The sequence below is a fragment of the Erithacus rubecula genome, assembly GCF_903797595.1.
Source record: "Erithacus rubecula genome assembly, chromosome: 17".
In the NCBI taxonomy this organism is placed as follows: Eukaryota; Metazoa; Chordata; class Aves; order Passeriformes; family Muscicapidae; genus Erithacus; species Erithacus rubecula.
In genome coordinates this window covers 9,188,525-9,214,490 of record NC_136669.1, presented here as the reverse complement: position 1 = coordinate 9,214,490, position 25,966 = coordinate 9,188,525, and the positions used below count along the sequence as shown (strand labels likewise).

The 25,966-nt window shown below is 39.9% G+C and overlaps 1 protein-coding gene across 10 annotated transcripts in view; it reads right to left on the bottom strand.

Moving 5' to 3' along the window:
* The window catches only part of MRTFB (myocardin related transcription factor B), a 66,823-nt gene that overhangs the window by 22,356 nt on the left and 18,501 nt on the right, over nucleotides 1-25,966 (bottom strand). For 7 of the 10 annotated variants that reach the window (XM_079320931.1, XM_079320939.1, XM_079320938.1 and 4 more), the window contains 5 exons: nucleotides 3,344-3,409; nucleotides 2,357-2,412; nucleotides 1,718-1,793; nucleotides 1,065-1,226; nucleotides 355-539 (listed from right to left, as the gene is read on the bottom strand). In XM_079320931.1, coding sequence (XP_079177057.1) covers nucleotides 355-539; nucleotides 1,065-1,226; nucleotides 1,718-1,793; nucleotides 2,357-2,412; nucleotides 3,344-3,409 — 545 coding nt within the window. Of the gene's footprint in view, nucleotides 1-354; nucleotides 540-1,064; nucleotides 1,227-1,717; nucleotides 1,794-2,356; nucleotides 2,413-3,343; nucleotides 3,410-5,376; nucleotides 5,445-17,280; nucleotides 17,814-25,966 lie in introns of those variants that run through there. The other 3 variants (XM_079320940.1, XM_079320937.1, XM_079320932.1) reach the window with 3 other exon arrangements.

Here is a 25,966-nt window from a genome sequence, read left to right as displayed (position 1 = left end):
AATTCTAAATGAGTTCAAGACCTTGCTCAGAAGGAAGACAGACATTAAGTAATCAATAACAGCTGGAGTAAACCATTGCCATGACCTTTTAAACAACTTCTGGGAAAGCTACAGATCTTCTATGGGTCATAATGAATTTCAGGGAATTCATGGCTTCACTGCAGCCTATGGGAATTTCATCACTGCCACCACCTAAGCCAGGGTTCTAATCTATGCACTCCCAACCAGAAAAAGAGTGTCTCAGATACCCCTTTGTAGAAGCAGATGTATTCATTCCTTGTGAAACCATGCCCTATTTCAACAGTGCCAGACCAAAAACCATACTGTGAAGATTTTAACATTTAAAAACTGTACCTGTGTTGATGTAGCAGCATTTGGGGTTACAGGTGAGGGTGAGTCACTTGGTTTTGGCTCACCAGGGGAAGCTGCTGAACCCTGCGATTCTTGGCTGGCTGGCTGATCTGGTGATAAAGCATCACTGCTGTCTTCATCAAATGAGAAATCATCCAAAGCTTGAGGGTAATTCTCTTGTCCAACTGCTAAAATGTTTACATAGAAAGAAACAATGTGGTTTTTTTTAATTGCACAAATTGAATTTAGACATTTGTGGCAGAATTAGCTTACTGCTAGAAAATTATCAGTTTTCAGCAATAGTCTAAACATATGGTACCTAAGTATTTACTGTGTTTTTAATGAGAGCCATATTAAATTGTGTTCAAGGAATCAATAAAGCCAAGTGTGAAGCAGAAGTGATTTTAGTAAGAGATTACAAAGTACATTCAACAGATGTGGAGTGCACACAGACACCTACAAGAGGCTGAGGAATGGCCACAGATGTTTGATTACTTTGTAATGATTTTTATTAAAAAACAAATATTTTCATTTAAAAATAGGATTACTTTATTTAAGTGATAACAAAGTTTAGGTCTCAGAAGCTGAAAGAGTAAGTAGTAATAAACTTAGCATATGTTATCTTCTAGTGAACTTTACTCTCAAGAGTTAAATTATTTTTTTTACACAATGTCATGTAGATCACAAACAGAAACTGTGGGACTTCTACTTGCCTATAATGGCTTCTTTAACGCTGGAGTCTACAGGAAGAATATTTTTTTCTACCAGTTCCATAGGGCCAGGTCTCTGAGCAATCTTCTCATTCAGATCATCTGCCAACCGAGCTCTCTTCAGTTTCATCTGAGTGGCCTGTAGTGAAGGCTCTGCAAAGGTCTCTAAAAGGATATATAGATTTAAATATTCTCTTCCAATCATTCCCCAATTTCACAACAAACAACATTGCCTTGTCTTTGCAATAACCATTCCACTTAGATCAAAAGCAGTCAAGTATAACAGGTAACAGGGTAGCAGTCACATTTAGAGGTTCCTTAAGGCCAGGGGAGAGCACAAGGCTTTGTCAGGTCATTTTAGGGCATGAGTAGAAACTGAAGCAATAGAAACAACCCATGATATAATTACTATTATAGATTAAGAACAATAAGCAATAGCAAACAAATACACTGCTGAGAATACCTTCAATGCCATAGATGTATCTATTACTATACAGATTTACAATACAGACTACCACAGACACTGCAGAAGTAGAGAAATACTGCAGATAAAACTATAGAAAAAATTCCTATCAAAGTGTAATTCAGTGAGACAACTGAGAGCACAACCAAGACCCTGCTGTGAGCAGCTCCCAGAGGCCAGAGCTGGCATGTACCTTCCAGGATGTGCATTCTGACCAGCTCCGAGCGGTCCGGCCTGCTCCGGATCTTGTGCTTCAAGAAATTCTCAGTCTTAAAAGAAAGGAGACAACACCATTAACTACTGTTCACTTAAAAACTCCGAGCAGTTTGACAAATCACCTGCGTCCAGTCAATGAATAGTTGCAGTTTCATTCACATGGGTGAGTAGCACCATCAGAACACAGGCAGTAGAGGGGTTCCTCTTCCTTTGTTCTGTTTTCCTAGCAGTTCAGTAGGGCTGATGGATTTTCAGCTTCCCCAAACAAGATGGGAATGTTTCTGGATTTGATCCCACACCACCACATAATCACATCAATATAGATTTGCTATAGAAAAACTGTACAAGCATAATTTCCCCAAGTATCCAACCCTTAATTGGAGGTAGCTATGTGTTAACCCCCTTAAGTTAAATCCCCCACACTGATCTGGGAAGGCTCAGAGATGTTCTTCTCAGATTTAATACACATATTTTGTTTTAATGAATTCTCCCAAAATAAAAGCACACATTATTACTGTAATGGTAAGAATTTTTTCATGTACTCAGAGAACTTAGTATCACCAAAAACTGATTCCATTTCCAGATGTTAATCAAAAGTTTACACAAAGTGGTTTACCCTGGCTCGCTCCAGGCTCTTTATCTGCTCATGGAATGCAGCTGGACTTTTCAAAGCTGTGAAGGGAGAGTAAGAGTTAAACTGACAGGAAGTGATTTTCAAATAAATATGCTAACCAGAATGTGTGTATGGGTGTTTAACACCACCTCACAGTTGTATTTGCATCTGACCAGGCTTACATTGGATTCATGCTAGTTGTATCCACCTATATTTAGCAGAGATAAGCAATACTCCTATATAGAAGTATTGGAATATCTGCTATTAACAGACTATTACCATGTAATGGTTAACTTTTTTGCTATGTACAAAGATGTTTATTTATCAAAACTGTCCCATGGTGGAAATTTTATGAGGTAAGGTTTAAAATGCCAAAATGCCAATTTAATTTAATCTATATTTAATCTATGGCTGTCCACACCTCATATATGTGTTGATTTAAAACAAAACAGAAAAATGTAGAGGCCTTAAATGTTCATCTTATAAAACAGAATGATGGTTAGCTACTAAATAACTAAAAAGAGTAAAAAAATCACTGTTCACCTAGAAATAACATAAAATGTAGAGTGCTTCATCTCAGTGCTGTCCACTTAGAGATTCTCCATGTTTTTTCTGCACCCCTCATTTGTTTGGCAACCTTTGTCATTCTACTCTTTAAAAACTGCTTTTTTGTTGTTAATGCCCACTCAATTAAGGAATTCAGTTTATTTAGTAAATTAGTCATAATTATTTAAATAGAGAAAATAAAAGCAGGGTCTGACTATGTCTCCAAATCTTTGCATTTTCATCACAGTGGCCACTTTAACTGAAGCGTGATGTAAACATGATGAATTTACTACGCTCTCTTACGTTACCAAAAGGATCCCACAAGTATTTTCAAATGCTAAAGTTATTTTTAATGATCTCACAGAAATGCTTATCTTCATTATTTGATATAGTCAGTTCTTAATTAGCACTATAGAAGTACAAATTACTAGAAGCAAGTCTTACGTGGCATGATGCCCTGGTCCACCAGCTGTTCACGTGTCCGTCTCTGTTGCAGCCTCAGCTGAAGTACTGACAAAACAAAACAAAACATTCATTCCATGTCCTAAGCCAATCTTACAGGACTTCACTGAGCTGAAATAGAAATTATGCTTACAGAGCATTTTAGAAGAAAAGCTCTGTGTGTCTTGTTGACTGTTTGTTCTGAAGACTTTTTTTAATATAAAACCTGATTGTACATTTAAATAAACCTTGCTGAATGAAACACAAGAAATTGAAGAGAAGTGGAATTTTATCTGCCTTATTTAAAAACAACAAAAAAGTGTTACAATCAGGAAGACACCTTATTGTCTCTCTGAACATTAGAAAATGTTGGTTTTGTGATTGAAATATGTGTTATCATAATTATTTAAAGGACAAAATAAAGGCAATACTGTCAAATGTGCAAAAACAGTTTATAAAGCTTCAGAGGTAACTTCTTACATTTCACTACATGAAATAAAAAGTTTCACATCATTCCTGTGTAAGTAACCCAGATGACACATATGAAATACTACACCAGAAACCAGAAAACCTGGGGGAAGATGTAGATATAAAAGTTTTATACTTTCAAATACTATGGCTTTTTTATTGCGGGAGGGAAAAAAAAAAGGAAAAGAGAAAACATTGTTTCTTTCTTCTACTCCTCCCTTCATCTTGTTTCTATAACAATTTATCATAGTGCTTCATTATCTCTTTGACATATATAGTTATTACCCCAAAGAGAATTTTCATCTTCTGAACAAGGGACAGTCAAGAGATAAAATATATTAAAGATGTAATATTTACATGCTGAAATTAAGACTTGAGAGCTTATTATGGGTGTATGATTATGGTATGCTGTTCCTATTGTATTTCACAAGGAAGCAAAACAAGCTAATGCATTGTCCAAAACATCAAAATGAATGTAATTTCTAAAAAATTAAGCTAAGGACAAAGTTCATTGTTTCCAGAATTTAAAAGGAACCAGCTTATTTCCTGTTCTGCAGTACAGGAAGGATATTCCTCTGGCTAAAGCATTAAGACCGGGAATAGCAAGTCCTGAAAACAAGGACATTATTTTCTTGTGTCACACAAACATTGAGAGTTCAAATACAAACATTTCAGGGCTGTGGCACTGCAGATCTGTTCAGACTTGACAATATTGTGACACAAGAATCACAAAGGACAGAGATACGAGAATGTAAAAGAACAACACTAAAATGCAAACTAATGAAAAGTCATTCAAAAGTATTGAGTTCCTCTGGCAACTTGAAAATACCTGCTTTAAATAGGGCATTGTATTTTCAAGTCATATTAACTGTGAGAAGTTAACAGAAGAATAACTTTATAATAGTTTGTTTTTATGCTCCTTAATTTCCTGTGGCTCCAGGTAAGCCATGACCTCTTCTTAAGGTATCTCTCACCAGTAGGTGAGAACTTGTACTGCCTGGAGTCCTGAACCAATTTTCACACAGACAGGTGTTCATTTAAAAAAATAATTTCAATGGAAATGCATTTCAAGCACACAGGATAATGTTGGGATGTTAAAGCTTCTGACCCTGGGGTAGATCACAAGCCCAAAGCACAGATAAGCTCACTGACTGCAGTGGTGTTTACAGAAAGCAAGAGAACTGATATGTTCTTGGTTTGGGGTTCCTTGTTTACAATTAGTAAGGTAAGAAAGCTCAGAGTCAGCCTTAAAACTCTATGTACAGTCCTTTTACAAAATCTTAACTAGGTTTTTCCCATCCAAATGATGTGAAAGACAATAGGCAGGATGGCAAGACTACCATATTCCAATGGTTTTAGTCCTGAGTAGATTAAAACTTGTCTTTCTTCTGTTCTTTGCTTAAACTGTGCTTTCTTTTACATCACTAGGATACTGTCACAAGGCTAGGAAATCCTATCCTGCTCTGGGCAGCAATCTCATCCATGCTTACAGCTCTATTTGATCCAAATTGACACCACACTTAAATCTGGCTTTCTTGGAACACTAAGCAAATGACAGATGTTCCTACCAAATCTTCACCTAGTTAGAGGTCAGTTTTCAACACATGCCTCTTTATTTCAGGCCCAAGGTCTTCAAGGAAAATTATCTGCACCAAGATATCCACAGTAGAGCTGATATACATCAGACAAAGTAAATAAACCAGAGTTAGTATTTCTTTTTCAGTTCCATTACCTGAAACACAATGGGTCAACAAGTGAATGCTGGCAATATCACAGCAGGTGCAAGAATGTTAGTAATGCTGTGACTCATACACCAACATATCATAGGCAGGTAATCTATTATGAAATAATGCATTTATGGTGATATTCCAGATTTCTAATATGTTTTTTTATTCAGACTTTCTTTTTCACTAAGCTTACTCATAAAGCCCATTTTGTAGGTGTAGCTGGTTCAACTGTAACTACCTAAGCATTGCTAGGGTTGTGCTTTCAATAGTAGTAATCACAAGTGGGAAAGAACATTATTACTGAATATATTACACTGAACATTATTTCTAAATATAAATGATGGGAAGCCCTGCTGTGTAGTTTAGGAATGTATTTATCATTTGTGCCTTCAATTATGATCAAATATTTGGCTTAAGCTTTGCAGAAAGATTTAAAACTGATCCATGTCTTAAACAATGTACAGTGTAACAAGAATATGCAGTGGACTAGAGCAAAAGGGAGAGAAGAACATTAAGAATGTACCTGCACATAAACCTTATGTGCTCACGTGTGAAGTGTTAGCATTTTTTTAGAAAAACATGTAATAAGCTGTTGTTGTCTCTCATAGGATTACTTGTCTGCCCAGCATCTACCTGTTCATTTACACTGGGCATTACAAAGCAATAAGGGAAGTATTTGAAGTTGTCCCATCTGTATCTGGACAAGTCATAAAAACAGTGAGAAAATTGAGAAAATGAGAGATATAGAAGAGAGAGAACATATTCACTTACTAAATAAATATAATGGACTTATATATTACATAATAAGGAAAGGACAGCCTGTAGCATGACTAATAGGGAAGCACTGCAGGGGGAATGCTAAAGAAGAGATGACTCATAGTCAGAAAGATGATATAAGATAATAACTGAAGATTTTTACTTGACCAGAGCAAGGAGGTTAAACAGAAACCAATCTGGATGAAAACCAGATGTTTGCTTTTGCAATCAACTCCAAAACTAAAGTTGAAAAAGTTTTTCATATCTACACTTTTTAAAATATAAACATTGAATAGTTGAATGCATTATTAAAGAAGAGGTAATTTTCAAATAGAAAGAAATTGTGAATAAAATCCCTAAATATATTATTTTTTTAAAGTTGGAAAGCTAAAAAGGTTTTGCTATTCCAAAGCAAATCCATCAGGAAAAAAGCCTATATTGATATTTCTAATAAAAGAGATAAAATGATCTAGAGAATCTAAATACTTTCAGCCCCTAAAGTGACACAAAGTAAAAAGCAGAGCTGTTCCTAAGGAAGAAATAGCAAGACTTGTGTGTGAGTTGCATGATTTGACACAGTCAGAGCACACCTGGGTTACAGGTCAGGGTGCCAGAGCCACACTACAGTCAGGAGTGACCCTTCCATGGCCTCTGCAGGTACAGACAGGTGTGTGTCCTTTTACTGGAGGGGAACCTGAAGGGGGTAGGAAGGAAGGGAAGAGCAGTGAGCTCTGTGAAAAGCTCAGAGGGAAATGGGGACTCACGAGAAGCAGCTCAAAGAGCAGCCAGCCCGACAGGAGGATGGGAGTCATGGAAACTAAACCACACGTTTTCAATAAGGAAAATATGATGAAATTATCTTCAGAGACAAGGATGAGCCATCTGAGAACTGCACTTAAGGCAAAGAATTGCTCATTTATTTCTGTGAGAAACTATCTAGAATAGAATACAGGTTGGCTGAAATTTAATGTAATTAAAGTTAATACAGACTTTGCTTATCATATGTGGAAATCCATAGAGCAAGAGATTTTTAGAACAGACAAAGTGGTAAATCCAGTAAAGCTGAATAAGATAAGAGGACAAAGCCTAAAACACAAACAAACAAACAAAAAAACACTAAAAAAATTCTAAAAACCACTGAAGCATTACCCAAATACAACATATATATATATTACTACTTGTTCTGTTGTGGGTCGGAGTTTAGACCTTTTTTTCATCTTTTGTTTTTCCCCCTCCTCTTTATTTTAAAGAATAATTTACAGACAAGCATCATGGAACGTGGGGAAGGGAGAATTCGAAAGGCAGGAGGTGGAGGTACTACAAAACAAAGTTCTCCTTGGAATAGTACTCAAACATTGTGTTTTACAGATGGTTCTTATCAGGGTAAATCCATTCAGCATGTTGCCAGATAGTTTACCTTTCACTTTTACTCTTTTAAAATCAGGCATTTACCTATATAACAGCTAAAATTGTAAGTGATCTCCAAAATGAAGGCAAAAAATTAACAAATATTTACATATGTTGATATTAATGTTGTTAATACTGTTCCTCTTATTTAAAGTACATGTACAAAAGGGCAGTGTTAACACCACTAAGTAAATGTAGTTGCTAAAAGACATTACAAATATTTTGCACTTCACATTATCTGGCAGGAATCCTCCTTCACACCACAGCAACTCTAAAAATTGTCTGTGAACTGTTTCTGAATAAGCACTGAGAGGTCATTCAAATTCCTGCTTTGACTGAGGGAGAAAAAAGGATATTCTTTTTTGTTTTCAACTAAGCATATGATTTTAACACTTGAACACCAGGTGGAGAGATTCCAAAATTTCCATGTGTTTTCTTAAGTCAATAAAATGATCATTAAAGCTTGGATAGCTTACTTACTACTTACTGACAAAACAAAAAAGCATAATCCCTCCTTGCAGTAAGAACATCTGGTTATCCGACTCTCAGAGTCAGCAGAAGTCTTGTGACTGCACTGGAGGTAGAGTTTTTTGCCAGCACAAAAGCTGAGTGCCAGAGGCTGGTGCTCCCATTCTTGCAGCTCCTTCCAGTGTTAGCACACCAGGGAATCAACACTTCTCTGAGCCAGGGAATGGAGATGACGGTACAGAAAGGGGAGCTCATCCTTTAACCAATGCACTTGGTTATGTGGAAGTGTGTTTCTGTAAAGCAGTAACCTTTATAAAACCAATGCCCTGCTCAGGTTCATGCACACTGTGCCCCAAAGGGGCAGAGACTGAGGATAACCAGAACCAGCAGCTCCTCCATCTCCTGCTGAAGCGCTCCAGGGGTGAGAGCAGAAGTGCCACAAACAGGCACTTGAGGAGACACAGCACGTTCTGTATCAACCCTTGGAAAGGCAGCAAACAGCGGTTTTGGCAGGTCTTACTCGCTGTGAGTGGCAGAAGGAGTGAAATAAAGTGTATTATTAAATCACCTACAACAAACAGCTTTTATCAGAGCTGAGCAAGCGATTCCTGTTACGAATCTCTAACGTGTATCCTATAGAAGAGCAGTCTCAAAGTAGTGCTACATAATCACAAGCACTGGAATGTAAAGAGGCCAAAAATAAATTGATAGTTGTCCTGCAGGAACAATGCTATCTACACTGATTGACAAGCTTTCACCACTGCTTCTTGCCTTGAAAAAGAAACAGAACACATACTGTGCACAGTTCAGCACTTGTAATTCCACATCTAACATAGTTCATTACACAGCCTATTAATTTAAGATCAAATTTCCATATTTTTTACAGTAAGTACTACGAAATAGCAAATAGTTGTTGCCATTTCCCAATTACACAGCTGAAACAAACATTTCACTATGGGCAAGGGGTCCAGCAGGCACCACACGGTCCTTTGAAATGGCAGCAAGAAGAAAAACAATGCATCAAAAAAACCAAGATTTTTTAAAATGTTCTGTCTTAATCATCTCATTATTCTCTCAACGTTAAAATCCAGTGGGTATTACCTATTTAAACCCTTGAAAGTGCAAGTAAAAATGAGAAAAATGCGATGTCCAACATTCCTGCATACTCCCTTGGAAATTTCCAAGAGCGGCAGAAACTTCAGCGCAGGCTGCTAGGCTGGCTGCCATGGAAACAGACAGTGCTGCAAACAGGGCCGTTTCCTTTAAATGAAAAGCTGTTCCACTGGAAGGCTCCTTTGCTTTCTGCCAGCTGCCAACAGCTTTTCTGCAGCCTGGTGCCCCTTGGGCGCTGAGGCTGCCAGCAGGGCTGCAGCAGCACCAGGCACTGCCATGGGCACAGAGCAGGGCACAGGGCACTGAGATGGGCACAGGGCAGGGCACAGGGCACAGAGCAGGGCACAGGGCACTGCCATGGGCACAGAGCAGTAGCACCGGGCACTGAGATGGGCACAGGGCAGGGCACAGGGCACAGAGCAGGGCACAGGGCACTGCCATGGGCACAGAGCAGCGCACAGGGCACTGAGATGGGCACAGAGCAGGGCACAGGGCACAGAGCAGGGCACAGAGCAGGGCACAGGGCACAGAGCAGGGCACAGGGCACTGCCATGGGCACAGAGCAGGGCACAGGGCACAGAGCAGGGCACAGGGCACTGAGATGGGCACAGAGCACTGTGATGGGCACAGAGCAGGGCACAGGGCACTGAGATGGGCACAGAGCAGGGCACAGGGCACTGAGATGGGCACAGAGCACTGTGATGGGCACAGAGCAGGGCACAGGGCACTGAGATGGGCACAGAGCAGGGCACAGGACACTGCCATGGGCACAGAGCAGGGCACAGGGCACTGCCATGGGCACAGAGCAGGGCACAGGGCACTGCCATGGGCACAGAGCAGGGCACAGGACACTGAGATGGGCACAGAGCAGGGCACAGGACACTGCCATGGGCACAGAGCAGGGCACAGGACACTGCCATGGGCACAGAGCAGGGCACAGGGCACTGAGATGGGCACAGAGCAGGGCACAGGACACTGCCATGGGCACAGAGCAGGGCACAGGGCACTGAGATGGGCACAGAGCACTGAGATGGGCACAGAGCAGGGCACAGGGCACTGCCATGGGCACAGAGCAGGGCACAGGGCACTGAGATGGGCACAGAGCAGGGCACAGGGCACTGCCATGGGCACAGAGCAGGGCACAGGACACTGCCATGGGCACAGACTGTCCTTGCGCCCGCAGCTGAAGCAGCTGCACCCTTAACGCGTGTCACAGCACGTGGCACTAAACACAGCACACAGTCCCATCACGTGCAGGTGAACTCCAGCAGTGATCCCAGCATCTGCTCTACCCTGGAATTGTGGCCAGCCCTACAGGGCAGCAGTACAGAACTGCAGAGCTGAGCACTGAGTGCTCTCTGTGCATTCTGCATTGCCACCCTGCACCCCAAAGCCCGTCTGCTCACACCTAGAAGTTTGTATTTTCTAAACACCATAACTTTATGCTATGTTCATCTTCCAGAGATAGGTTTTGCTTTCTCCTGAGTTGAGATTGTTTCTCCCTCAACTCTATGATGAGATATTCTACTCTATTTATTAAAAAATCGGTAATTTTTTCCCACTAATATTTATTCTGTGAATAAAAAATAAAAAAATAGTAGAAAGTATATTTTGTATAGTAAGTAAAGAGAAGGTGATATGCAAGGTACATAATTCAGGAAGATTATGGAATATGGTAGTTTGCACATGGTTATACATTCTACCAGTCCAAAGTCATAAATATGTTAATATCATGTTCACTCCATTTATATGGCATGTCAAAGAAGGAGAGGAAGGAAAACCATGAGAATAGCTACCTTTAATTTGCTGGAAATTATTCTAAGTTGTCCAGAATTTTAAAGATAAATTGCATTTAAAGTTGTGGTACTCACTCTCCATCATCCTGAAGATGCTAAACACTCTCAGTTTTAAAAGAAAAGTAATTCATCACCAATTAATCTTGTAAAAAATATCAGACATCATCTAATCATGGGTAAATGCCTTCAAAACTTCCATGTATGCCAGGATGTAATTTTAAAAAGGAACTATTTTACTTAAACTTACTATTGTTTAAAAAAAACCCCAAAACACAAACTTTACTTACTTGTTATATAATTTTAATGTTCTTTTTTCCATTACGCTAGAAGCAATTTTTGCATCCACAATAATTAAGAAAAGTTGAAGTAGCTCTTTTGCATATTCATATTAAGCAATTATTCAGTCATACTTCCATTTCAGCTTAGAAACATACTGTATAAGTTTAAAGTATGTGAGAGGAGACTACTGAGGGCCATTTCAGATAATCTCTCCAGATTTCTGGAGGGAAGCCCTGCAGGACATCCAAATCTCTTAAATGATACCACTGTGATTTAAAGCTTTTCTCTGTAGCCAGTGCTGATGCTCAGTGCTTCCAGCAGTAACAACATCCACTGAAAGCAGAAAATGAAAACCTAGATGGCAAAGAGAGCTACATGTAAACTCAACATTTCAAACAAACATATGAACTATAACAATATCATTAGCTGAGAGGCTTAAATGACTAGGATATAGAACAATCTGTATTGTATCCTATTGCTGTGGAACATGTTGCTTAGAAACAAGCCAGAACATACACAAGCCTCCAAACAAATTACTGGGATGTCTGCTGGGATGAAAATATACATATATAACATATATATATATATATATGTATATATATGTATATGTATATACATGGATAACTAAAAAGCAAAACCTATACTTTTCATTATTTTGTTTACATCTTTAAAATGAGAAAAATCATGACCATCTTGGATGAGAAGACTCAATAAATAAAGCTTATATTTCCATTTTCTATAAAACTGCATCACTTAAGTATATCAATAATAACATTTTCTAAATCTGCAAGTATTACTCTGCTTAGTGCAGACCTCTGATTTTTTAAAAAATAATCTGCATTTCCTCAAATACCACTATTGGCCAAAAAATGTACTGTCAAGGGACTCATGAAACTTCAGTTTAAATTCTACATCTATTACAACTTCCTTTGTGACAGTTTGGAGTGTATTACATTGAACGATGACAGATGATTTCCAGCCAAGCAGCCTCCATTGTCCATGTTATTCCTGGACACAGCAAACAAAATGCACACCCAAGCAGATTCTCCAACTCAGGAGACTACACATTAATTCAAAACAGAGGAAGGTGGATTGCCAGTGAGCTGCCTGACTGCAAAGGGGGATGTGAGCAATGGTACTGAGTCAACTCTGCTGCAGACAGCTCCAGACTCTGCAGATGCTCAGTGGGTGAGTGCAGCTGATCACAGGGATGGTGAAGTTGCTGCATTAGGGAGGACCCTGCACTTGAGTCTGAGGCTCACATGTGTTGTGCTGGATGTGACAGGAGAGAAGAATCCCCCAGCAGAGCAGCAAAGCAGACAATGGTTTCAGAGTGTGGTTTCATAACAACATGATCTAACCCAGGATTACCAATGAAAAGCCAATGGTCTGTGCCTCCCTCCAAGCCCAGCTGCTTCTGCTGCTTTCACAGTGGCCAAGGTGCCTCCTGCCAGGTCTGTGCCCTGGCCTGGCAGCACCATGAAATAAGTGCTCTTCAGCAGTACTGCTCACTGACCCCACTCACCTGGGGCTGTGTGACTCCTAATGCCAACAGGAGAAAGAGGCTGGCAGTAAGCAGGGTGGGGCTGCATGGGGATACACCTGCCTCTTGGCAGCAGCAGCACTCTTCATTGTAACCTTTTACAAAAACTTCAAGAAATCTTATAGTTGCCACAGCAAGTTTTTTGAAAGCTCTTAGTTAGCCACCATCATCTTCTAATTATATACTGATTACATACAAAATTAAATTAGTACATCATAGTCTTGGTTTATTGAAGTAGTTAAGCATGTGTTTATTATAATGGTATTACAACATATTTATTATTCATTTAAGTGCTACACTGAAGAAGAAAATTCTGTGGAGTAAGTGCTGATTTACTTTTACGACATACAATTATCCCACTGACATTAAAGAGAGTGTTTATGGTAGAGTTTAGCACAGCCCCACAGGATCAGTACACAGAATTTACAGTGCTTCCTGTATTAACAAAGGAATAACACTTTCTCCAGCAGTATTTTTCTCATTATCTGTGTCTCAAGAAACATACCTGATGGACTACCACTGATGAGGGGTCATAAAAACACCTCTAAACACCAGATAATACAACTTAGAGCTTTTTCTTTATAAAAAAACCCAACCCAGCCAACCAAACCCAACAAACCAAGAGCAGAATCTTTATCATGCCAGGACAGGAGAACAGAAGAGGTCAAGAGTATCATCAATACTCAACATGCCAGCAATAGCAGGAAGTCTGTTCAATAAACAATTCTCATGCAACATGGATTTGATTGCAAGGGATGAGAGGAAGAAATCCTTCCTGACTGCACCTGGTAATCTGTTACTCAGGCAGCACAAAGACAATTCCAGTGCACACCTGAGAAATCCACTCAGTGCACCCTGTATCCTGTTTCCAGCACTTGCTAGTCTCCAGTTCCTCACAAACCAGTAAACTTAAAATGCAAAACAAATCCCGGAAAGAAATTATGTTTCAAGGTGGAAATAAAATTTCCTTCCTGGCTAGTTTTTTGGGGTATTTTTAATTATTATTATTATTAAGAGTAGCCTGCAGGCAATTGGTAACTTTGAAACTCAGATTATCATATGAAAAATATGGTGCAAATAACTGGGATCCAACCTCCTTTTAAATCCCACCTAAGCACCAGACTGATGTTTCACCAATTTAATGCTGTCTTCAAGAGTTCTTCATGGTAATACAGCTCATCCATCTTTATATTGAAACAATTTAAGGTATAAAACAAGGCTTCCTGAACTCTCTCCAGTGCTGTTAGAAATCTTTCAATCAGCAGTCACATATATTCCCAGTTCCTAATACATGCACTGTTTGATGACACTGAATATTCCTTAGTAACAACAGTATGCACACTTAAGACTTTTCACTTGAATTTTCCAAATGTTTTGGTTGCTTACTTGACAGTGATACAAGATGCTGCAGGAGGCACAGGAATTTATGAAAAAACTGTTTATTTAGCACTGTGTGGTTGGCCTCAGAGACAGAAAATATGTTTGTTCTTTGTTCATACAAAAGGTAATTTTCATCAGACAGATAAAAGTTAAGAACTGCTTTCACAAAAAAGGCAATATGCATCAATAGTATCTGAGCTGTTCACAAGAAAGTAGGGTAATTAAGAGGATTTTCCCCCCATGCTACGGGATGCTATAATGTGCATCAATAGCCTAAGTAAAGAAAAAAATTCAACTTTGCAATCTAAACTGCTAATGTCCTTAATAAATACTAATTTGCTGAAGATAGTGTTGGGGTTCTTGTTTCCATCAAAAATCTCTTTCCTTTTAAAGAAATACTAAGTAAAAAAAGAATCACACCTCACAGTTCTCTTAAGGTACTCACTGCTGAAATAAGCACTGTACTATCTCAGGATTTTTAGATTTATCAAACCTGTGCCAAGTAGCATATGAAACAAAGGCACCTTTTGAATTGCTGGCTCTCTACATACTTCATCTGGATTTGCCAATACAATTTTTAATTTCTGCAGGTTTTGCAATTCATGTATCATATTTTTAAATATTTTTGTGTCCTAAGGAAGAAATGTTTCAGAATTCACGTGGTAAAACCAGCCACATCATTTTAAGGAAAAAGAAAGGAGGAGAATAGAGGAGGGCAAAAAAAAGACAGAATGGCACAAGTTAATTTAGAAGATACTGTTCTAGAAAATAAGTTGTCTTACAATTTATGTTTTTAACAAAGTAAAATGTTACCTGTAGTATTATTTAAATAGGATTAAACTAACAACTGCAATTGAATTTTTAAAAATCTATAGAACATCTGAACTACGTATTTCGTAACATTATAAACTGGAAATGTGAAGCTCTGTTTTAGTCCCTCTAGATGTAAATCAAGCAGATTTGGAGTGTTTTCAGTAATTCATTCTATATACACCACAAGAAAGAAAATTATTGTTTTCCTAAGCTTTAAAAGGAGGAAAGGCTGGAAGAGGAGATCTTGTAGTCAATCAAACTCTCAAGAAAAGGTTCATTATTTTAATCATTACATTGCCAAACCTGGGAGAGATAAAAGGATAAGCAATATTCACTGGGGAAAGTGAAAATGGAGAACAGGTACTACAACACAGAAAAGGAAGCAAAGATAGTGATTATGGAAAACAATTATATCTTCTTTTATGCACTGAATAATTTAAGCTCTAAAATATTCACGAATTTAGACTGGCAGAGGGTCCTATAATTGCAGGTTTTTTACTACTCTGACAGACCATCATTACTGTAATGTACATTCTTTCATCCACTTTCTCCATAACTGACATGCTTGAAGAAGCCTGAGGATAATCATTGCCATGGTTACTCATTAGCCCACCTACACTACCCACCGTGCTGGCTTTTGCCATGTTTTTCTGCCCTTTATTTCTTGGTAGCTTACCCCAGATGGGTTTTGTTTCCTACAGAACTGCCCACTCTTCTGACCCTCTGACCCTCCTCATCCCCTTCTCTGTGCTGCTGTCCCCAGAGCCTCAGCAGGGCTTTAACTGGGCCTGTTCTGAGCTGTGAGGCAAGAGCAGCCCGAGCAAGAGGCCACTGCTGGCCCTTCCTTCCAGTCACTGTCTGCCAGTCAGTACTTTCCTGCCCTGCTCTCATGCTGCCAATGCAGCAATACTCAACTCTTACTGCCTATCAATAGCAGACCTTTGGCATCAGTACACTGCATAAAAATCAGTGTTTCCTGTAGCTCTAACTTAAAGCTAAGTAATGGGGTTTTTTGACTAACCTGTCAGGTACTGAATTTCATACTGAATATGGGCTATTTTTTTTTGCCATTTAAAATATTACTAAGGTCCAAATTTAAAAAATAAATTGACAAAACCCCCAAACCAACCCAGCATTTAAATTCTGAGAAAGGCAGGATCTCATGTAGAACTCTTGCCACCAAGGGATAAATCTCTGAATCACCAGACAAACCAGAGATACCTGGAGGAAAAGCCAAGGCAGAGTGCTGTAACAGGAAAGCAGGAATTTTGTCTACTACAAACACAGTTTGTGTCCTATTGATTAAGAAGCTGGAGTTGAGCCCAGAGCTGCAAGAGCCTGGTTAACTCCCACCAGTACTGGTCAGAGGCTCTGGACAGGCTGGCAGCAGATCTCCAGAGGTCTCTTCCTTCTCCTATCCCACCCAGGCCAGCTGAAGAATCCTGCCTGCAGGAGGGAAACCATTTCCCTGTCTCAGCAGCATCGTTACCTCAGCCTAACAAGGATTACTTCAAATGAATCTCATAGAGTTCTATTTGTCAGCTTTAAATGATGTTCCAAATATTCTCAGACTATTGCTGTTTTAGAAATGAATGCCTGTGCATCTTATCAATTTAATGCCCACTCGAAATCCAATAATTTTAAAAGATATTATGTGGTTTGTAAAGCGCACATCTCAAAACCAGATTCAAATCTAATTTAAAGTATGAGGGGAGAAGGAAATTCCAAAGAAACAAAAGAGCTGAGAAAAGCAATGTTGAAAATGAGGTAGCAATATGCCTAATACTAAAGGTCTGCAGGGTTTTATTTTGACATTCCATATTTAGTGATGTTTATTTCATTGTATTTATTTCAACAGTGGCATTTTGAAGCACTTTGTGCAATATTTACAGGACAATTTCAGAGTCCTTCATTAATTCAGTACTAAATGATACTCTGAAAAGATAGCTCATTTTTCTTCATATAATTCCTATCAAGCATGTAACAATATCATTGTTACTTTTGTAGTCTCAGGTGAAATTTAAATTCAGCTTTTAGTGGTTTTCTGGGTTTTTTTTCAGAGGGAAAACAATACCACATTTAATGTACAAAAACTCTTCTCGACCCACAGCATTACATGAAACATGCTGGTGAATGGAATGTGCCCACGACTTCTGCATTTCTCTGTCCCCCAACCAACAAATGACTGACCTTCCTTGAGACTTTTCTGGCTGTTCACCTCAAGGCATTCCTTCTCCTTCAGCGGCTTAATATCTCCTGCAGGTAAGATCTCGGAAAAGCCCTGCTGCTGTTTCTTGGAGCTGTCGATCATGGTGGGAATCCTTTAGAATAGCAACATCCAGCACCGTAAAAACGCAGGCCGCGGTGGGCAGCGGTGCGGCGCGGGCCCGGCGCGGGGTCCTACGGCAGCAGCCCCGGCGCTGCCGCGCCGCCCATGGCGCTGCCGCTGCCCCTGCGCCTCGGCTCGGTTCAGCCCAGCCCGCCTCGGCTGGGCTCGGTTCAGCCCAGCCCAGCCCGGTTCGGCCCGGCCCGGCTCGGCTCGGCTCAGCCCGGCCCGGCTCAGCTCCGCTCGCTCCGAGCCCGCTCTCCCGGCGTGTACCGAGCATGTGAAGCACAACTCCCAAAGCCCGCCTCTCTCCCAGACAGACACTCCCCCGTGCCTTTAGTTACGCTCGCTTCCTCTGCACATTGGTGTTTCGATATGCAGCTCGGTGGTCAATCATCTGACAAAGAATGAGTCAAGCGGTTAAAAATAAATCCAGCAGTTGCTGGAGCAGCATTCGCTGATACCTAAGACAAACTACTGCTGAGGGCCTTGCCCCCTTCCTTGCCCCTGCCCCCACTCTCGGAACACTGCTGCAGGCAGCAGAAATCCTTCATCTTTGCCTGATCGGCACATGCTTTACACATTAACTTTCACCATTAAACAAAGCTGCACAGTGGCATTTGAAAAAGTTATGTTAAGGAACCTTCCCATCCATCCAAGCCCAGGTCTGGTTCCAGAGACATTTATCTAGCAGAGGTAGCTGGGAAAACCAGTGATTATTTCCATGCCTTTCCCTGCAGTATAAGAGACTCTGTTCCTTGTTGTAAATATCTAAGCCCTGAGTATTTCATTATTTTCTTTTCGCATTAGTTACACATCTCGTTATTCCCAGCAGTTTCAGGAGTATTTCCTCCCACAGCTTCTGATCTGCCATTCTCTGCAGTATATCCCATTTATCTTACATGAGTCATCAACTTCATTGTCAACCTGGAACATTTCAGGGAAATGGATCCCCTCTAATTACCTGGCATTGGCCATGAGGGAACAGCAGACAAGTCTGCATTTAATTTCCTGTACTTAGAGAAAATAAACTATATATAATGCTAAACAGTCTCTCTACATGTCAACTAGGAACTCTGGCAGGTGCATTTTCCTTTCTCTTTTGCCTAGAAATGCTATCCTTGCAAGCATTTTCCACACCTCTGCTTTCAACCTGAAATTATAAAGGACATCTCCATTCAGATAAAATGTTTCATTCCATAGAATCATATTTGAAAATATCTATTTACATTCAGATATAGTTTTTAAAAGTGGAAACTAGAAAAAAAATAACCCATATTTTCCTCCTTGGATCTTTCTACAAGAGTCTCTTGAGTACTGACTCTTCACCTTGCCAGTGCACTCCTGGGGCAGGTGAGAGCACAGGGAGTGAAGCTGCCTGAGCCTGCCAGCAGGATTTGGGAGCCTCTCCCTGTTTGCCAGCTGCCAGGAGAAGGAGACCTAGATCTGCTCAGAACTGCACACTCCAAGGAGGCCTGAGCTCACCAGGCTTTAGCAGCCTCTTGACATGTAAGGAGCTGACAAACAGGCAAAAAACTCTTTGCAGCATGAATGATTTGAGGCCACTCTCCTAACCTAAAAATCACTTGTCTGTACATCATTTATATAAAAATTATCAGCTTAAATTATGTTCTGCTTAAATACAAGTTGCAGACTATTCCAATACATTTTCTTTTGCAGTGATTTTTACTCAACACAAGAGAAAAAATACTGTGGAAAAGCTCCTTCATAAATCAAATTACTTCCTCACTGCCTGCAGCTGAACATTTACAGTGCATAAGAAACAAAATTACTGTTAAGAAACTCCACACATTCAGAAAATAAAAACTCAGACAAGCAGAATACAAACACATTCTGCTTAAACACATTAAACTCTGACACAGTTAATAAGCAGAATCTTACACACTAACTGATATAACAGATTATAACTCCACATTTTTCTTGTACCAAGAGTACCAATTGTTTGGATGGATGAATTATATTCTAACAGTACAACAGTATGTAACAGCAGAAATTGTTTTATAGAAAGGGTACAGTACACTTCACACACTCTGAACTGATTTCCCAATGACTCAGAAAACAGAGTATTTTGAAATTTAAAAAATTCAGTGCTCTAAGAGGAAATGTGTAATTAAAGAACTCAGAGGAAGACATTTTCCTTCAAACACCATATTTCTAAAGGAAGTTCTATCCATTCCTAAGCATTGATAGTGCTTTTTATAAATTGAGAATGCCCAGTGCCCAGGTGAAAGCTGACCACAGTAACAGCAGCTGGGTGGGAGCAGTTCAGATAAATTCTACATTTATCTTAAAAGAAATGGTGAAGTTACAGGTGGGAACTTAGTACTTTCCATTCAAATCACCCATTCTGGTCTACCATGAAAAATCCTCTGGAGTAAGTATTAGTGAAAGAATAGCAACTTGTTTGTTCTTTGATCACTCTTTATTTTAGCAGCAATACAATTAGTAGAACCTATGAATTCCACAACAGAAATTAGGGATAGAAAAAGCTTGGGATCTTTCAACTCCCCTTTCTTGCATTCAGTGTCTAAAAGTAGCTGGAATTTGGATTGTTACTTGAAATTGATGGCATTGTTAAAAACAGTCAAAAAACTTTTTCACATGGCAAATTTTTCATCTTCTCTTTCTGGTACTGACTATTTAAATAGAGAATGTTTTGTAATAGAGAGTTATTTCCAACTTATTTCTACTCATTTCCAAACGAAACATTGGACATAAAACCTCTGCAATTTGAGCATGTACCTGTTTCAGAAGAGCTGTTTTTAACATTACAAATAGCAAAATGACACTGAGGATCACAGAGAAACCTATAATGATCTAGAAACAAAACTATGGCTGAGAGACCTGTTTCTATCAAAAAATAAAAGCAAAGTATCTCTTTCAGCTGAAAGAAAATCTTGAGTCCTACATGTTGCATTTTTCAATTACAGTTTCCATTACAAACTGCATCAATGTATCCAAACCAGAGGCTGAAGTAAAACACACACAAGTTCTTGGTTTTAGTGGAAATTGAATGTGTTAGAATTTGCATTATTTTCAGTGGGCAGAAGTACCTCTTATTTGAATTTCAATTTAAGTTGAATGTATGACATAAGAGTGGGTGAAATGAAGAAAAAGGGCCTCAGAATGGAAATCTCTGCTAGTTCCATAAACCAGAATCCAGCACAATCTCATTTAATAGCAGAGTATTGCAGAAGTTTTTCATAAACATTCGCTTTACATCTAAGGTCATCAGTGCTTGTTCCTTCTGTTCTGCAACTGCAGACTTCCAAGTGTTCTGCCAACAGCAAAAGTGGTATTTAAAAAGTGGAAGTGTCTAGTAGATATTAACCCAAATTCCAAAGTGCAGGAGGAAGCACTGCAGCCCCACGGTACCTCCCCAGTGAGTGCCTGTCTGCCCCTCTCAGCAGGGCCCTTATCTGGATAAAGATCAGAGATCTACTGAGTGACATCACTCACTGGGAGCCACTTCACAACCTTATTAAACATCAAGTAGCTAAGCAACAATTGCTTTAATAGTACATTCCAACTCTTCACATCATATGGAACTCATTCCTTTGCAATCCCATCAAAAAGAAAAACAAAACCAAACCAAATGCCCTCGGGTGTTTAAACTCTCTCACTACCACAAAAACATTTTCAAATGGGAAAAAAGCCTAATTACTCAAATATCTATTTCACCTTGGCTTTACATACACCTTGATGAATATCTTGGTGCTTTATATTGTGTTAAGATAATCTAGTTCTTGATCGTGGTGCAGTAATTTCTTCACATAGGAAAATAGTGCTCTGACTACACTAACTAAAGCACCATTACATAACCCCTATTATAATTTATTCTATTACTTCTATAAACATTAAGGACATTACTCCAAATTATTAATTAAGGGTATTTGTTTTGGAGGAGTTCTGTTCTGCTTATGTTCTCCACCATCGTGGCAACAAAGACCCAAACAACACAAATAATGGCCACCATCTACCTCAGCCACCCTTCCCAGAAAAATACCCAACACTTACAGTGATGTCAAATTTGTAAGTCTGCATGTTCTACTTCTCCCACTAAAACCCACACAAATTCCTTTTAAGGGAGGACATATGTTGGCAGTGTTCACTGCTTAAATGAAAACTACCTTCCATTTGGTCTTGCCCATATACATATCTAAATTAATAAATATTTTAAAATTTGTATATAAAGTACATAAAAATATGTATTTTTGTATATGTTTAACTATACAGATCCATGTTTAACTGCATATATATATCCTGTAGAGGACAACATTTAGTCATCTACTGTGCTACCTCTGATTTGCAAAAGGTGCCTGTAGTAAGTGCTGCACACCAATGATCAGTTCTGTCTGCTCCTGTTACCTTCTTGGAGTGGCTCTGTCACAAACTGACACTTCAGTGACAACATCTGCAGTTAGGACTTACTTCTAACAACTTACAACAATTACACAATGGAATTTAAAATTAACTCAACATTCTTTTCTAGCTATGCATTTAGTTATGCATAAGGAAGTTCAAGAAAAAAGGTCAGAATAAGACAGTTTGATCAAGTGAGCTCTTTAAAGAAAAACATGCTTTCTGTATCTCCTGTAATCACTCAAATGCCAGGCCCTCAAACAGGATTTCATATATACCAGATGCCTTGAATTGAGTCAGTCACAGGTCATGTCTCCTGTGTTAATCTCTTCACAATAAGCAGATAATTAAAAAAATAATATCTATAAATCAAACTAAAATGATGGAATGTTTGTTTAGAAGTTTACCAAATGGAATGACCCTGCTGGAATTCTTTCATGTAGCCTGTGAAAATGTCAGAATATATTCCATTTAAGAGGTCACAGTCCCTAGAGATCTCTGAGTTTTGGCTTGTATGTCTTTTCACATGCTTTAATATTTGAAAATTGTTCCTTGTAGACACTGACTGATGGCCTGGGAATGCTAGGATTGTGGGAACTGGCAGTACCAATGACAAAGACAGACTTACTGGGAAATCAGTACCTACTCAGTTTGCCTCTCCTCTCGGAAGAGATAAGATGACATTCAAATATTTACAGGGAGACCAAGAGACATTTGTTTATTCTACTGACATGTTAAAAAACCAAACAAAACCCCAAAAACAAACTCCCCCAAAAAACAGAGCACTCTCCAAAAAACCAAAGCATTGAGACAAATACATATTAATTACAACATGCTATGTGTTCTTAGCAAAGATGATTTAGTAGAATATTTGCACTGGATGTTCCATGGACTATTAAATTCTAAATGGAAAGACAAACCCCAGAATCACTGAGGCTGGTGGCCTCTTGAGATCCTGTGGCCCAAGCCCTGCTGGAGCAGGGTCAGCTGGAACAGGCTTGCCTGGGACAGTGCCCAGACTGATTTTTAGTATTTTCACGGGTGGAGATTCCACGGCCTCTCTGGGTCACCAGTGTACACACACACATTATTTATGCACTATACTATAAATATATAAAATATAAATATATTTATGCACACACACATTTCTACCATGAACTTACAAAAATTGTGCACTTCTTTATCTAGACAGGTCTTTCAGGATATACTTCCTTTGAGGTCTGGTTTGTGGGGGATTTTTAGGTTTGGTTTGCTGATGTTATAGTTGGTGGTGCTGTTAATCAGAATACCTGCATGCTGTTTTCCAGATCTCACTGCTTTTGGCTTAGTGATTAGTAAACTGCTGAATTTAAGATTACATTTTCAATTCCCTGCCAATCTACTACTTCAATGAGAACTAAGTTTTCTAGTCTTTCTACTAGCCATCTTTTCTACACTGTGTCTCTCCCAACTCTCTCAAGAAAATAAATTCTAAGCACAGTGACCTGTCTATATATCATTACAAGAAGAAAAAATACACCTAATCACTGATCTTAGAGGAGTGGGGGAAAACCTGTCATACAGAGATGCAAGGAGAATGTCCCAAATCTCACCTGATTCTATAATATCAGATTTGCAGTTCAAATCTATTAACTGCACAGAGGATTGAGAATTTGCTCAGAAGCCATAAAACTATGCCAAGAATGCATGTTACCAGTGCTACACACTGAGGGAGTGGAAGATAAGAGATAACAGGCAAACTAATATACCACAACTCTTTTAGATGCCAGAAAAAAATCCCTTGGATCATCAAATTTATTTAAGTAATACCATTAGGTTAAGTGGGATGTGGATTTCATTCAGTTATTTTAAGAACTGTGTCTCCCAGATGACTCGAATGGTCCCTTAGGAGGACTCAATATACACTATTTGGAGTATTTGTTTTTGTTTGGGTTTGTGTTGGGTTTTGTGTGGGTGTTCCATCTTCCCCTGAATCCCCCACAGCTCCCCATAGGCTCTCCAGCCCCACAGGAAGCTGCAATTCTCACCTGACCTTTGGTGCCTCAGGGTCTCTGTTTCTGAGTGTCCCTGTTCTCACACAGCCAGGAGCACTGCTTTCTCCTAATTGAGATTTTACCAGTCTTACTTTTACTTTAAGATATCCACCCAAAAGTGCCAAGGCTTTTTTTGGTACAAAACGTCCAAGACTCTTGGTTCTTCTCTCAATTAGCCCAATTCTGCTGGAGAACAGTTGCTGCCAGCCATGGAAGGCACAGCACCACCTTCTCTACCCTCCTCCAATTCATGATGCACAACCCCAAAGAGAAGCAGAAGCAATCCCATTTTTATAAACAGAAGCAATCCCATTCCTATGCTGGCTGTGAGTTTGGAGGAGCAGGCACCTCACAGCCCCCCCTGCCTGGAACAGAACCTGCTTCTCCACACCACGCAAAGGGTAGGGAATGGGCACATTCCCCTTCTGACAGGATTTATGGCCAAAATGCAGAGCTGAAGGGCAGTCAATGGGCTGGACAGGTACCAGCCACTTATCCACCCATTCTACAAGAATATAACCAGTCTCCCATCTGTGGATGACAACTGCACAAGAGCAACTCACATGTCTCTTTTTCAGAAAGTAGTAGAAACTAAACTCTTCACAAAAAGAGTTTGGCACAATGAGATAGTTAAGGAAGCCCCTGCACAGCCAAGAAAGGTTGCTGCAAAACACAAGCTAGGAGCTTTCCATTTAACATGTACCTTGAAATAATGATTGCATGGCTCCTCGCACTCAGCCTTTCACAGCTCCCTCTTCCAGCCAAAGTGGCATGCTCACCAGCTCTGGAAAAGTACTAATGCAGCATGCAAAAAGCTCTGGTCATGCACTGCTTCCTTTTTTTGATGGTATCTACATGTGCAATCCCTTCCCATCATTTGGCTCTGAAACAGCAGGTTGGAAAGCTGCAGGCAGCATCATTCCCATCCACCCTCCTGCTGTCAGCAGCAGACAGCCTATCCTTCCCTCCCTTCCTAGCTCTCAGACAGAAGCTTGTGAAACTGTGGTACAGTGTGTGGGCAGCACATTGTTCTGACTGGTACTTGGGCTGTGCCATGCTGCTGCTACTGCTGTCAGCCTTCCTCCACCACAGCCCAACTCAACACCCAGGCATCAGTCTTCTCCCTCCTGCTTCCCAAGAGCCTCATCCATGTCACATTCCCCCAGGCTGTCCCTGCTAAGGACACAGCATCTTGCCTGCAAAGCACATACACTGGACCCAGCCTGGGAGCTGGTTGTAGGGATGTCAGGCAGGGATGCAAACGCAGAGCCTGCTTCCCAAACTCCATGTATGTGAGCAGCTCCACTGCTCATGAGAGGGACTGTACACCCATGGCTGTCATCAGACTGCCAGAATCACAGACATCTCTGTAAGCATTCAGGAGTGACAAGTGTGAAGAGCAGAACCAATTACATAGAAACTTGTGCTGCTTTTCAGCAAGTGGAGCAAGAGTTGGCATCCAGAGAATAGGCACAATAAACCACTGCAATACACAGGGCACAGGCTTACATGATCAGTGCACTGTATGTACTGTCTAATTATCCAGAAAGATGCAGATTAATGAGAATACAAAACTATTTCATTAGCAATACAGTATTGCCCATAGCCATGAACTTGAAAACAGCTCAAATGAAATAGGAGAGAACTTTAAAATTGTAACAGTCCAGGAGACCAACATGCAACATCCACCTCCCATAATGAACCATTTGTCTTTGTTCAGGGAGTAAATACCTGCATGTAATAAGTGACTAGAAAATCTTAAGCTCCTAATGCACTCCAACTGTTTTGTTATTGATCCTCTGCTGGAAGTTAAAACCTCTTTGACAGAGTTGGCACAGCATATAAATGTTCCTTTATAAACTCAAGGGACAATAATTCCACTGGAGCTTAAGCTAACCATGGGAATTTGCAGCAAACCCACTGAGCTCTGCCCACCCGAACTCTTATGCCTGCTGTGACTGGGATCTCTGGGACAGAGGGCAGGGGAGAGGAGGAAAATGTGAAAAAGGAGAAGGGAGTAACAGCTCCAGTGACTGTTGGCTCACCAGGCAGGCTGTGATTACCTCCATGGTAAAAAAAACCAAACCAGAGCAGAAGCCTCCTACCCTTGCAGTGACATTGGAAAAGCTGGAAA